This window comes from Odontomachus brunneus, unplaced genomic scaffold (assembly GCF_010583005.1).
Source record: "Odontomachus brunneus isolate Ranch 3 - 2012 unplaced genomic scaffold, Obru_v1 Obru_scaffold_011, whole genome shotgun sequence".
In the NCBI taxonomy this organism is placed as follows: Eukaryota; Metazoa; Arthropoda; class Insecta; order Hymenoptera; family Formicidae; genus Odontomachus; species Odontomachus brunneus.
The window spans coordinates 1,317,777-1,330,372 of NW_022639461.1; the positions used below are offsets into that span (position 1 = coordinate 1,317,777).

At 40.3% G+C, this 12,596-nt stretch overlaps 2 protein-coding genes across 4 annotated transcripts in view; both read right to left on the reverse strand.

Moving 5' to 3' along the window:
- Window positions 1–52: 52 nt before the first annotated feature.
- LOC116840744 (protein UBASH3A homolog) lies at window positions 53–3,327 on the reverse strand. Of its 2 annotated transcripts, none has more exons than XM_032807870.1 (5): window positions 3,165–3,327; window positions 2,906–3,082; window positions 2,317–2,554; window positions 1,501–2,202; window positions 53–1,432 (listed from the first exon to the last, which is right to left on the reverse strand). In XM_032807870.1, exons 2-5 carry the CDS (start codon window positions 3,010–3,012, stop codon window positions 638–640), a joined length of 1,842 nt encoding a protein of 613 aa, XP_032663761.1. In that variant the 5' UTR covers window positions 3,013–3,082; window positions 3,165–3,327; the 3' UTR covers window positions 53–637. The 2 variants fall into 2 exon arrangements, with proteins under 2 accessions (XP_032663761.1, XP_032663762.1); XM_032807871.1 differs by having other exon boundaries at window positions 2,906–3,102; window positions 3,165–3,274.
- Window positions 3,328–3,922: 595 nt separating this feature from the next.
- Window positions 3,923–12,596, reverse strand: part of LOC116840746 (serum response factor homolog) — a 21,890-nt gene continuing 13,216 nt past the window's right edge. Inside the window, exons 4-5 of one of the 2 annotated variants that reach the window (XM_032807874.1) lie at window positions 10,258–10,386; window positions 3,923–9,701 (exon numbers count right to left, since the gene is read on the reverse strand). In XM_032807874.1, coding sequence (XP_032663765.1) covers window positions 9,502–9,701; window positions 10,258–10,386 — 329 coding nt within the window. In that variant the 3' untranslated portion in view covers window positions 3,923–9,501. The remainder of the gene's footprint in view (window positions 9,702–10,257; window positions 10,387–12,596) is intronic. The other variant, XM_032807876.1, reaches the window with a different exon arrangement.

The window sequence follows — 12,596 nt, forward strand, 5'->3', positions numbered from 1 at the left end:
AAAAATATATATATATATATATATATATATATATATATATATATATATATATATATATATATATATACATATATGTGTCAAAGAGAAATACGAGAAATATATGAATATTAATCAGAAAATAGTACATTAAAAAGTATTAAATACTTTTTAATTCTTTTTTTAGTACCTGCTCGATAATTCGGCAAGAGAACGTCGCCAATTAAGACTAGTACATTGTCTATATATTAAACATTTAGTTGATTAGTACATTATATATGTGTGTATGTGTATGCATATATATATAATGTACCAATGATAACATTTTGGCTAGTATTTGTTCTATGTACAATTAAATGATAATTTCTGAACTATACCTCTGAATACCCGTATCGATCACTCTCTGAGGAAGTAAACGTTGTCTTAGTCGATCGACTAGCTATTATCATAATTCGTATGTCAAGTATAATCTTCCAGAAAATCTTGTTTCCTTTCTCTTTGTTTAATTCGTTGAATACTGTAGTTTTCAATGTCACTGACATCGAATAAAGCCCTGCGTAAAAATTCATCGCGTTATAACAGTCTTTTCATAAATATAGACTTTGTAAAGTAAAATCTCTTTTCTCAAAAAGAAAGACTTGAAGCTCGTAACACATAACGTTCATGACGTGAGGACTTTCCAATCGAATCGGCTGTTACTGGTGTGGGTGATTGGTGGGAAAGGAGGAGGGTGTAGCTGCCAGCCATCAAGACTTTGACGCGCAGTTAAGCACGCAAGATAAGGTACCCTCTGAACTAATCTAGAGACTTCAGCCGCCGGGGGTATTCTACCACCGGTCAATTGTCTGGTGCAGGCCGCCAGAGAAGCGGCGTGTGCTACTATTAAAATATTACCATCCGTACATTCTATAATCTTCTTAATCAAGTCGTAACTTCGCTCGTAATACTGCGCAGCATTCTCTTTCAGCGGGAGCTCCTTAGCTTTCACGATCGGCTCGTAATCGGCGTCCACATTGAAACCCGCTTTGATCAGTTCTTCGGAGGTCATCCAAACAGGTATGCCGTTCGGATACCACGCCAGCCATTCTATGAAGCCTGGCTCCACCTTGATGGGAACATCGGACTCCAGACCCTTTAGAATGTGGGCGAGTGTTTGGACGCAACGCAACGACGGTGACGCGAAGGCTACGTCTATTTTAATACTGGAGGACTTCATAGCCTCGCCTACCAAACTCGCTTGCATCTCGCCCACGGTGGTCAAGGGACAGTCGTTCTGAAAGTCCTGAATATTCCTAGATGGTATCTCCTTAGGCATGTTCAAGTCGCGACGCACGTAGCAGCCGTTTGACTCGAAACAATATGGGATCCACGAACCGAAAGTAAAGTCCACTCTCTCGCCGTGTCGACATATAAAAATCTCCCTCGACGAGGTCAGAGGTACCTCCGACGCTACCATCTGTTCGGAAGCAATAGATTATAAGTCTGCCGATTTATTCATATTTTGTATTTTTCAAAAATGATTACCGGTTGCTCGGCTGCGGGGATGCCGTCGGTGATATCTACTGACTCACTCGGAGACAGAACCGGCGGTCTCCTGATCCTCGGTAATTCCTCTTCCTCGGCGCTCTCGCATCGTTTATTGTTGGTGATCATTACGGTGGTGTGCAGCGTCCACGAGTCCGACTCCGCGGTTCTCTTCGTATGATTCAACGGCAAATGGCCCGACGTGCCGGTCAACCAGGAGATACCCTCCACCCAACCGTCCGTGGACGCATTACACGCACCTTCTGGAACGTAAATGTAATCTCCTACTCTTAATTCTAATTCGTCGTGTTCCTGGGGAACGTGGGCGTGCGTCACTTTGTGCACGTGTAGATTCTGCAGTCTCGAGTCTCTCGAGTATAATCTGAGCTCCCAGTTGGCTGGTGTGTTTGGTCCTAATTTTTCTACCGCTAAGCGGAGGGAATGAAATAAGTTGCTGGGAAACTGGTAAGCCAGCGTGAGGTGCAGAGACGTTATTTGGTATTCGGCATTGATACCTAGAGAAGCAAGTTTATTAACGTAGCGAACGGAAATGTTCTTCAGCTGTTCTGCATTGACATCCTTCACAAAGAGACCCATGAAATTAGGAGACACGTATGTCTCTAACTCAATATGCTGTAATCTATCTTGATATCCCACATCCTCGAGAGCATTTGCTAATTCCTCAGTGAACTCATCAGGAGCCTGTGAAAATATTGAAACTGTTTATATGTGCATGTGTATTCAAGAAAAAAAAATATATATGTAACTTTAAAGCTGAACACTTTCTCAATTCCAAGTTGCAACGTGGTATCTTACATTAAAGAATGAAACAAGAGTAATGTGTGGTATAAAGTTGAGAGCACCGTTCCATCCTAGGTCTCTGCTCTCTGACCAAAACAGCTCAAGCTGTGTGGCCAATGGTCCAGTAGGGCAAGCATATAGCACATACTGTCGTTGTGTATCAGAATCTAAGGTTGGATCACGCACATGAGCTAGCAGCCAGTCTGATGCTAACTGTACACCACGATGTCCTGTTGCAGCCAGTGCTTTCTCCCTAATAAAGCATAAAAAAAACGAATTAAATATATTAATATTTATGCAAATATATCTATGTCAAAAGAGACACGTGTCTCTAATCCGGACACTTCGAGTATTCTAACTATAGAGTTTCAAATCCAGTATAACAAAGCAAAGCACTTTATAAGAATAGGGATTAATTTGCTTTATCCAAATATTGTAATTTAGCGACAAATGTAACAAATTTAGCTCAAATGAAAGTAAGGAAACAAAGTACCGCCGTTCAAGGTCACGTTTGACAGCTGTTTGTTTACAGTTAGTAAGTCACACGCGCTGTCCAATGATACGCCGTGTGAGTGTGATTTACGTCACAGGATCATATACGTACGCTCGGTGTTTCGGAAAACCCAGCTGCAAGAGTGTTTGCAGAGGTGTCAAGTGCTGTTTCGAAATTTTTGTGGGAGTCGGATTTTTCCGTGGCGGCAGCGTCGCCATGACGGTACATTACTGGCGTTTACTGACGTTTATTCCACCAGGCCGGCCAATCGTCGCGCAACGTCGCACGCTGTAAATAAAGGACCGCGTCTGCACGAACGATGAACGATCGATCGAATCGACTAACGAAGAAATAATTCGTCAAAACTTACGATTACGATATGAATGAATACTCGACACTTCTCAATATTTCTCTTCGAATATTTCTTAATTAACGATCTTACGATATCACAACTGTTATAACTTCTTGAGAGTTGTATCGCAGACGATTTCGAGATACTCTCTTTTATATTGCTCACAGCAGATTGCTCACCGCCGATTATCATTGTTATCAGTCATAAAAAGATTAAAAGATAAAAAGATTAAATAATGATAATCTCACGAGCGATCTTTTTCTTAACGTTCTATGTAAATTTATAATTGTAATTATATTCCAAATATAAGAAGATACGCGAATGATCATACGATATTGATTATCGCGCGCCAATCTTCTTTAATTAATAACTAAAAATCCATATAATTATTTGAAAAATGGTAGAGGACTTTTTTGTTCAATTTTATCTAATCTATATATAAGCACACGACGGCAGATGTCGCTATAACATCTACCGTATGGCGTGTGATTATTTATGCGCCTAGCAATCATGTAACAATTATATTTATTAGTATAATTTAACATATAATTTTAACACGTGTTATATATATAATAGTTATATTGTTGAGTGAGAAATTATAATTGACAGTTATCACCGTTACTTAGTGTGTTTGCTGTTTTTTGAAAAATAGTAGAAATCTTTTGTTCAATTTGATCTAATCTACAAGCGATTATACCATTGTTCCGACACACTTTACATATATATGCACACGATAAGGAATATCAGAGACATAATTGATTCAAGAATCTCAGTCATAAAGTTTCGTAATGTATATTTCTTTCCCTCGCTTCTTCCCTCTCTACTTCGATCGTGTATTCCGCAACAATTTTAACAATCGGCACACAATCGACACGTTTATATCGTCTTATATCGTCTACAGTTAGTGTAAAAAAAAAGGAAAATAGCGACACCTGGATTTATGTATTTCTGTTTTTCTTCTCATTCGTCACGGCATTCCGTTACAAACACTCTTCACACTGCGGTACTTCCATACAGAAGTAATAAAAAAGTTATAGCACATATATATATATATATATATATATATATATATATATATATATATATATATAACTATATATATATATAATATTTATATATAAAATAGACAAAAAATAACGTAATGTACACGTTATTGTTCGTTCCATGGGATTCCCCGCTCACACTCGCAAACTGTACAATCGAATGAGTCGATGTCGTTCGATAATGCCTGCGTACATCGGGCCGCGCTAATATCCGCGAGAAAATACACTTGTTAAGTGTCACAGAGAGACTTGAGCGCAGAATCTTACGCACCCCGGGCCACATTAACGCATCCGATTGCACAGTGCCGTCGGAAGAATCGGTATGAACGAGACTGACAATCGCGCGCCGTTTCGACGCAGTTCCGAACTCGGTTCGCGACTCTAGTCTAGTTCCGCCGAATATTCAACATTTAAAACAAAACGCTCCGCTATGACTTTCCACACTTTCGAATTTCGTCGCGACCCACTCGAATCTCTTTTATTTCCAATCAAAATCACAAAGACTTTGATCACATGTCTCAACGCAAGCTCTCCCGCTCGACGAAACATTTAACAAGTATATGTTAATGTCTACGTATTATATAAACCAAAAGTGTCAAACACATCTTAAGCGTACGCGTAAAACTAGTAAAGCTAGCAGCACGGACCAAATAACAATAGGGCTTCTTCGTTATCCTGCGTCGTCATCACGGACGTTTGATTAAGTACATGAGTGAATAGAGACGCGCGTTGCGAGGTTACACACACAATTCGCCAATAATAAATTAATACGGTATATGTAATACAAATGATTTAAATAATAATTATTAATAACATTTCTCTATATGTATATAAGTGTGCAACATAATATCAATCATAACCACATATCGTCTGATTCAAAGAAATTCTTACATTAAAAGAAACACAAAAGTCTCACTTAATGATATCTTACTTCAACCATCTGATTTTTCATCCGCAATATAGGCATCTCTGTTTGTATTAGCGTGTTAGCGAATTATAGTTTGCGCTCTGAACGCCTACCGAACAACAACACAGTAGGGCTTGATTTCATAGTATTTAATATTGCACATTTTGGCATATTCGACATCGCGACAGAGCGCGTCGCGCGTGTGTACGTTTGACACACGACCCGACACGTGGTGTTCGTCGCCGCGATTGTAGATGATCGTTCACAGCAGTCTAGTACACGTGTGATTTATTACGAGATCATGTGTGGTAACAGCGAAGATTGCGTAGACGCAAACTCGGATACTGTTTGCGCTGTAATTCACGGATCTACAATATTTCACCTCTGCTATAAAACATACGTATTTGTCTACTCACAAATTGGATATCACTGTCGTATACCACTAGCCTGATTATCACTGTAACTCGTAATAGTTACTCATAATATGATTCTTTTCGCCAAGATCTGCTTCCGATCTAAAAGTATAATCGAAGCTGACCGAAGTCGTGTGAACAGAGAAATTTTGATTCTACTCGTCACGCGAATGACAGAATTTTTTCTTCACAATTTTGATGTTATATCGCGATAGAAACTGTCTACAGTGAAATTACTCGTCCCACGTGTGTATCATCGATAGCAAGGCAAAGTACTCAGTGGGGAAAATCGCTTTAGCTGGTTCAACGGACTTTCTTATCGACAGTATCTTCTGTTCCCGTTGCTCGTATAAACTAATATTTATGTGTTCGCAACTATTCGAGTGAGGACTGAAGTACAAGATCGATACGCGCGAGCTTGAAAGATCGTTCCTCCAAACTCGCACGCGCGACTTGTGTCGCGTCAAATCTCTACCCATTGCGCTATGAAATACGCGGGTGGCTTTAGGATGATAAAAAAAACAAACAAACAAAGAAACAAATATTATCATAATCTGATGCGCGCACCCGGCCGCACAAGGTTACGCACAAGATAAAATTCACGCGTATCAGCGCTGGCCGTATTAACGCGAAATATAATCGGGTTCTGCGCGCTTCCAATTTAACGAGAACGTAACATACATTTCGACCGAGATGATATCGTTCGAACGGAGGCTCGAACAAAAACTCTCTCCGGGGGAGAGCAGTCATCCATTTTCATAAACGTTGTTCGCGCTACCTCGAAGCGCGGTCCTTCTTACCGCGGCCGCGCACACCTGCGCAGCGGCCGTTTGTGGTTTTTCCCTTTTTCTTACTTTCCTTCGAGATAGCTCGTTGACAACATTGCACACAGCGAATGTATCGCGGTGTAACGAGACAACACGGAATCGTGCCGGGCGCGAGTCTAGTCCGCTCGGCGTGTCGAAAACAAAGCGCGCGGCGGATATTGCATTTTGTACACGCGGTGTCAGTCTCATAATTGGCAGTGAGCGTTCTCGGAACACGCTACTGAAGTCCGTCTAGCGCACGGAACCGCGCTATTCCGTTCCGGGGCGTCGGGTGTATTTATAGGTGCTATTCGGATCACGCTACTGTTACGATAGTGTGGAGGAGCTCGGGGGTGGGATGTCACTGGCGTATATATCGCGCTTGAGGAAAGTTCAAGTTTCTATTCCTTGATACAAAACGATCGACGAATGCCCGAATACACGTATTGACCAAACTGCCCACTCTCACCGCGTACTTGGACCTTCGCCAGATATGCGCGAGCGGACTCGATTTGACCGTCTAATGCCGGACAATGCGCGTGCTGTTACTTCAGCGGGCGCGCGTGAAAACGTATTGTCGCGTCTATGAAACAATGAGTTTACGAGTCTGTACACTCGGTTACTAAACGGTCACACATTTTGCCGAATATGACCATCAATTGAGAAGCACTGCTGCGTTCGCACTGTAATTAGTTCATAAAGGGATGTATCTAAAACTTCAAAGTCCAAAAGTTCATAATTTAAACTACGGGAGGATAACAATATTTTAAATGTCATGTTAATCAAATTTATTTTATATATTTTAAATGTCATGTTAATCAAATTTATTTATATATTTTAAATGTCATGTTAATCAAATTTATTTTTACACCCTATACTGCCACTTCGACTCTTGTTGTAATTTACAGTGTGAAACGTCTCTTAAGTCTCAATGTCTCTTAAGTCGATTGTTTCAACCTCTTGATAAGTTAACTGATAGTCAAATCACATGTCTGTTTAAGTTGAAGAAAAAACAAAAATAGACATATGATTTAATTTTCAGTTAACATACCAAGAAGTTGGAACAATCGGCCCTTAATTTGTGACAACCAGGAGCGCTGCAACTTTATTCAGACAATGGTATGGCTACCATTTAGTAACCGAGTGTATCACAGTCGAATGTACCAAAAGATTGCCCGTAAATTTTGATATGAATTGTGAACTTATCCGTTTTGTCCAATGGAAGAATTCGTTTTCTAATGAGAGAATGCTACCATTGGACAAGACTCACCCCAAAAATTACGGTCCCCAATCTTTTAGTCCACAACTGTACACACGGAATATAAAATGTTGTATCAACAGGAATTGCCAACATCGTCGTAATTGGAATAAATCTTGATTCGACAGTAATGCCATTGAAACTAATACTGAGTCATCGAAACAATACATGATGTATTGGTTTCGATAGATATTGAATCAACGAGATTCACTCCAATTACGGCGATGTTGACAATTTTTATTGGTACAACAGCACTTTCTTTTCTGTGTCGCCGTAAAACATTCGATCGCTCGCTTATTCACGCAGATGGAAAGAAAAACTCGGTTCGTGCTACCGAATTTTCTGTTACCTGCTGGGTGCGCATTCCGCTTACCGACAACTGTCGGCTCGGTATGTGTCGTTGCGCAGATATCATATCATAAAATAGCTGCGCAACCACACACACCGACAGTTGTCGGTAAACGTGTACGGAATAGCCGCTGTACGAATAGCTGTGTAGGCCGATTCTCGAACTTTATAACAACGATGTCGCTAGCATGGTGTGTCGCAGCTTTTCTACCGCGTGCACACCTAAAAAAAAATACTTGAAAATAAATGCCTGAGTTATAAAGTTTATTTTTACGAAGTGAAGTATATTTTTATGAGAGATATATTCTTGTATCTTGCAGATAAATTTTCGAGTCTTTTCTTCTCAGTATACTATACCCACGTGAACGACAACATGACGATAACGACACTATCATTGAAGGTTACAGAATCGGCCTACTGGCGACGACATTGAGAAAAAAGTTTCCGGTATCGGTAACTATAATCGCACAATGAAAGAAATGCTGTCGGAAAAACCGTTCTTACAGTAATGTATTGTAATACAGTTACTGTATTGTTAATGATAACAATCTTGTATGCGTATTACTACTACTACTTTCTTGTTCGAACGAAAAGACATGATTGGTGCCGCGAGTAGCTTACAATTTTAGCGAGACTAACCATTTTTCTCTCATCGCAGGCGAAAACTCGGTTGAAGGATAATCAGACATTTCAAAGCTTGCAACTCCTTTTCGGAGTTTCCCTCCTCATTCAGCTAAACCAACCGAGATCTTCTTTCCGTGGAAATCGTGTACGCGACGACCGTTATTCACGAGCAACGCATTCTGTACATGACATGTGTGTGCAGCGAGAGAAAACGGGAAAAATCGATTCTTCATTCGATATCTTCAGTCTATCCGCTCGTTCGCAGAGAAGCATCGCTCTGCCGTTACAATTCTTCACACTCATACACGGAAGAGACAACTACGTTAGTGTAACTGAACTTTCTATTGCCCGGGGAAGCGGACGAAAACTCGACTATAGAAACGGGCAGATTCTTGTAGGAGATTTCTACTCAGTCAATCGCTCTCAGCTATCTCAATCGAGTTCTGACGCAGCTGAATGCCCAGACGAATGTGCGTTCGGTAACAAAGATATTACTTCTCGTCAGCAAGTTTTCGTTCGGTCGCCGCTCAGTTATACGACAGCTGAGACCATTTCTCCGTACAATTCCGCACTAATAGAGAGAGAAATGCGTGAGTATTGGTTCCGCAGATCCTTATTATTATTATCATCATCATCATTGCTGGTTTCTCGCAGAGAAGTATAACAAAGGCGTCCATCCTCGAGCAGCGCGGACGAAAAGCGCGACAAGGGGCGAAGAATCCCGACGGGCAGGCAGGGTTCACAGTGCGCGCTCTCTATCCGCTTCAGCAATTCCGATCGCTCGTCCCGACATTATTCGGACATTATCCGGACGTAGAAGTATGGCCAGCGCCGAGATATCCGTGGGTCGTCGTTTCCGCGTGACGATTCGCTCGTACGCGCGACGACTTCCGGCCGTGGTAACGAGAGAGCGAGCGGAGCCAGCTCAGTCAGCTCATCCTCGCAGACGACCGCGGTTATTCCCGATCTTTGCTCAGATCGGACGGCAAGTCGCAGGTGGACAACGCCGTCGTTGTGGGCGACCGCGCGGTCGGCGACGATAAGGTCATCCTAGAGCTCACCGGTAAGGACAAACCCGCCGCGCTCATCGCGACATTTAATGGTATCGTGATGAACGGCTGGCTCGATTGCGACGAGTTCACCGATGCCACTGTACCTAAAAAGGAAGTCGCAAAGGGAAAAGCAAATGAGACACTGGTAGTCGCGGGATCGCCTCGCGCTTTTTCCCACCCGATCCTTCCGTGGACAATTGTTTTGCTTCGTGCATTTTTTCTCGTCTCTTTTTTCACTTTCGCGCGTTTCCACTCGGCGCGAATTGCCGCGAAGAATCCCTCCCGTTTTTCCAAACGCGCTCCCGATCGTGTCAACGGTGTTTAACGCAGGACGCTGTGTATTTATTATCGCCGGCTATAACTAGTTATTAGCATTATGCAAAATTATTAGTCACAATCTCTCGCCTCTCTGGCGCGCAATTATATATTCGCCGGATGTCACCGATGATTCAGACGCGCCGGGAGAAGCGCGCGAGCGATTTCCGCGAGTCTCTTTCCAAGTGGAGAGTTTCTATGCGTCCGCGTGAAATTGGCGATTTTCGTGTTTCGTTGTTCTCTCAAATCTCAGAGAGTCGCGTAAGGACGTTTCGAAACGCGCGCACAGCGGCGCATATTACGTAAGACCCGCCGCGTTCTCCGTGTCGGCGAAATGAAACCTACCTCCGTCCTGAGATATTTGCACCGGTTGCCCGTTTTGTCCTATGCCGAGCAAGACCCCTGGACTGGGCGAATAAATGACACTCTGAGGCATCTGGTACATAATCCCTGCAGAGAACGAAGGCACATTTCCTAGGAAACCAAAGAGCAATTGAGCATGTGAGTATCTGTGGCGCGCCGGGGAAAATCTATCGCGTGTAAATTTGCCGCGTTTTTTTGCGAACGTATATCCTACGTAGAATTTGTGGCTCGAACGTGTCGCAGTATGCGCCCAAAAAAAATTCTCATTCTTAACGGAACCCTAATGGCCTCAAAGGGATTCTCCTAAAATCAATAAGAAAATATTCCAACATCCAAGAAAGGAAATTCTAGTTGCAAGGTGTTGTTTCCTGTAATTTCATATTCTAAGCGAAAACTCTTATCGAAAGAGTGTTCTTCTCTTTAATGAAGTAAATTATTTTAATCGAAAATCTATTAGATGTTATTCTAACTTTTTTCCTTTTTTGAGTTAAGAGGAATATTTGAAGCAGAATATGCTCTCCTACTGGAAGAAATTTCTATCAAGAGTAAGACTTGATTGTACACTGGGAAAATAATATATAATGCAATATATAAAGCAGAAGTATTTAAATATGAGCAACGTGGCGTCACTCTAGTTATCTTTGTATGATGATTATGTGTGTATGGTTGATATGATATAGTTACTTTTCTGTACATCTCTCAACTGCGTTAGTATAGCTGCGCGTGATCTGATTGTGACAATTGGAAATCGGTTAGGGCAACATAGATACACTTTGGTTGGAGCGACCAGATATCGCCATCACTGCAACGTCAGTAACTCGACAATTGTTCTAGTAGTTACAGCAATCATATGATTCGTTGTTATTTCGTATTTTACTATTGAATCGGGTTAATACAACTAGATCAATATGTGGGCCAACCATACTGTTTTTTTTTTTTCATGCAGATAAGACACGAAATTCTCTAACTTTAAGAATATTGTTTTAAGAATATTGTGTTTGGAATATTTTCCCCTTGGCTTCAAAAGAATTTTCTTGTGGTTATATGTAGGAGGATTCCATTAAAAATAAGATTATACTTTTTTAGGTGTGATACAACGATTAACGTCGTTTATTATAACGTTAAACTCTTCCTCTCTTGGTACAGATTTAGGTGCATCTCTGACAAAAACTTTGAAATAACGGCCGAAGCAACTTGAAACCAGACCACCCAAGTCGCACCCAGATGCGAATCTGCGCTCTGATTCACCGTATTTCCTATTTAACATAAATCACTGTGTTGCATATGCATGTTTCTCTGAAAAACACAGTAACTTTTCACGGAGTGAAAGCCTCGAGAAAAGAAACAATCTCCTCGTTCGATTGTTGAATTATTTATCGAGAACGGAACTGATAGTTTCGATATTACACTTTAGCTAAGAAAAAGACTTAGAAATGTATTTGTCCATAACAATTATTCGGCATTCAATAGTCTACTAATTAAAGCACCATCCAAATTTCGTCAAGACAAAGTGTAATTTGCACGAGTACACGTGTTAGCATAGCATATCCGTTTTTAAGTTTCAAAGAGAAATTTATATTTACTGCACTTGAATGCTTATATGCGTAATTATGAATTTGTTAGTATTTACAGATTACATTGTTAATATACACGTTTCCCCTGACTACCTCGCGCGTTAGTAAGGTAAAAATACCAATTCCTGAGTATGTATCTAATCCTGGATTTTCTTGTTGTTTTGGTCTTAAATATTTAAACTTTCAAATACACGCAAAACACTCCTCTTTAACTTACCTTTTCTCATGATTCCATCATATTAATTTTACGGCTATTCATTATTTATTGTTACACTAAAAAGAAATCGTTTAGACTATTCTACGGATCTCCTCAACCGATTGCAAGTATCATTTTGTAAACATATTTTATTTCAACGCAAGAACTTTTAACTATATTTTTCCTTATAATAACTATATTAACTGTAGTACTGTATTTAACTGTAGTAATTGTAGTAGTATTATATTAATTATACTAACTATTGTTAAACTGTATTAATTGTATTTCATTTCTTCTAACGTCATAAATCAAGATAGCCGCGGCAAGAGACCAGAAGCTTTAAAGACCAAAACAATAAGAACGCCTAGAATTATGTATACATATATCTAATCCTGAATAATCTTATTGTTTTGATATTTAAATATAAATATTTAAGTTTTGAACATAAATACTTATATACTTTTTAACTTTTAAACCTTTATACTTATTAACTTTTAGAATATATATATATATATATATATATATATATATATATATATATATATATATAT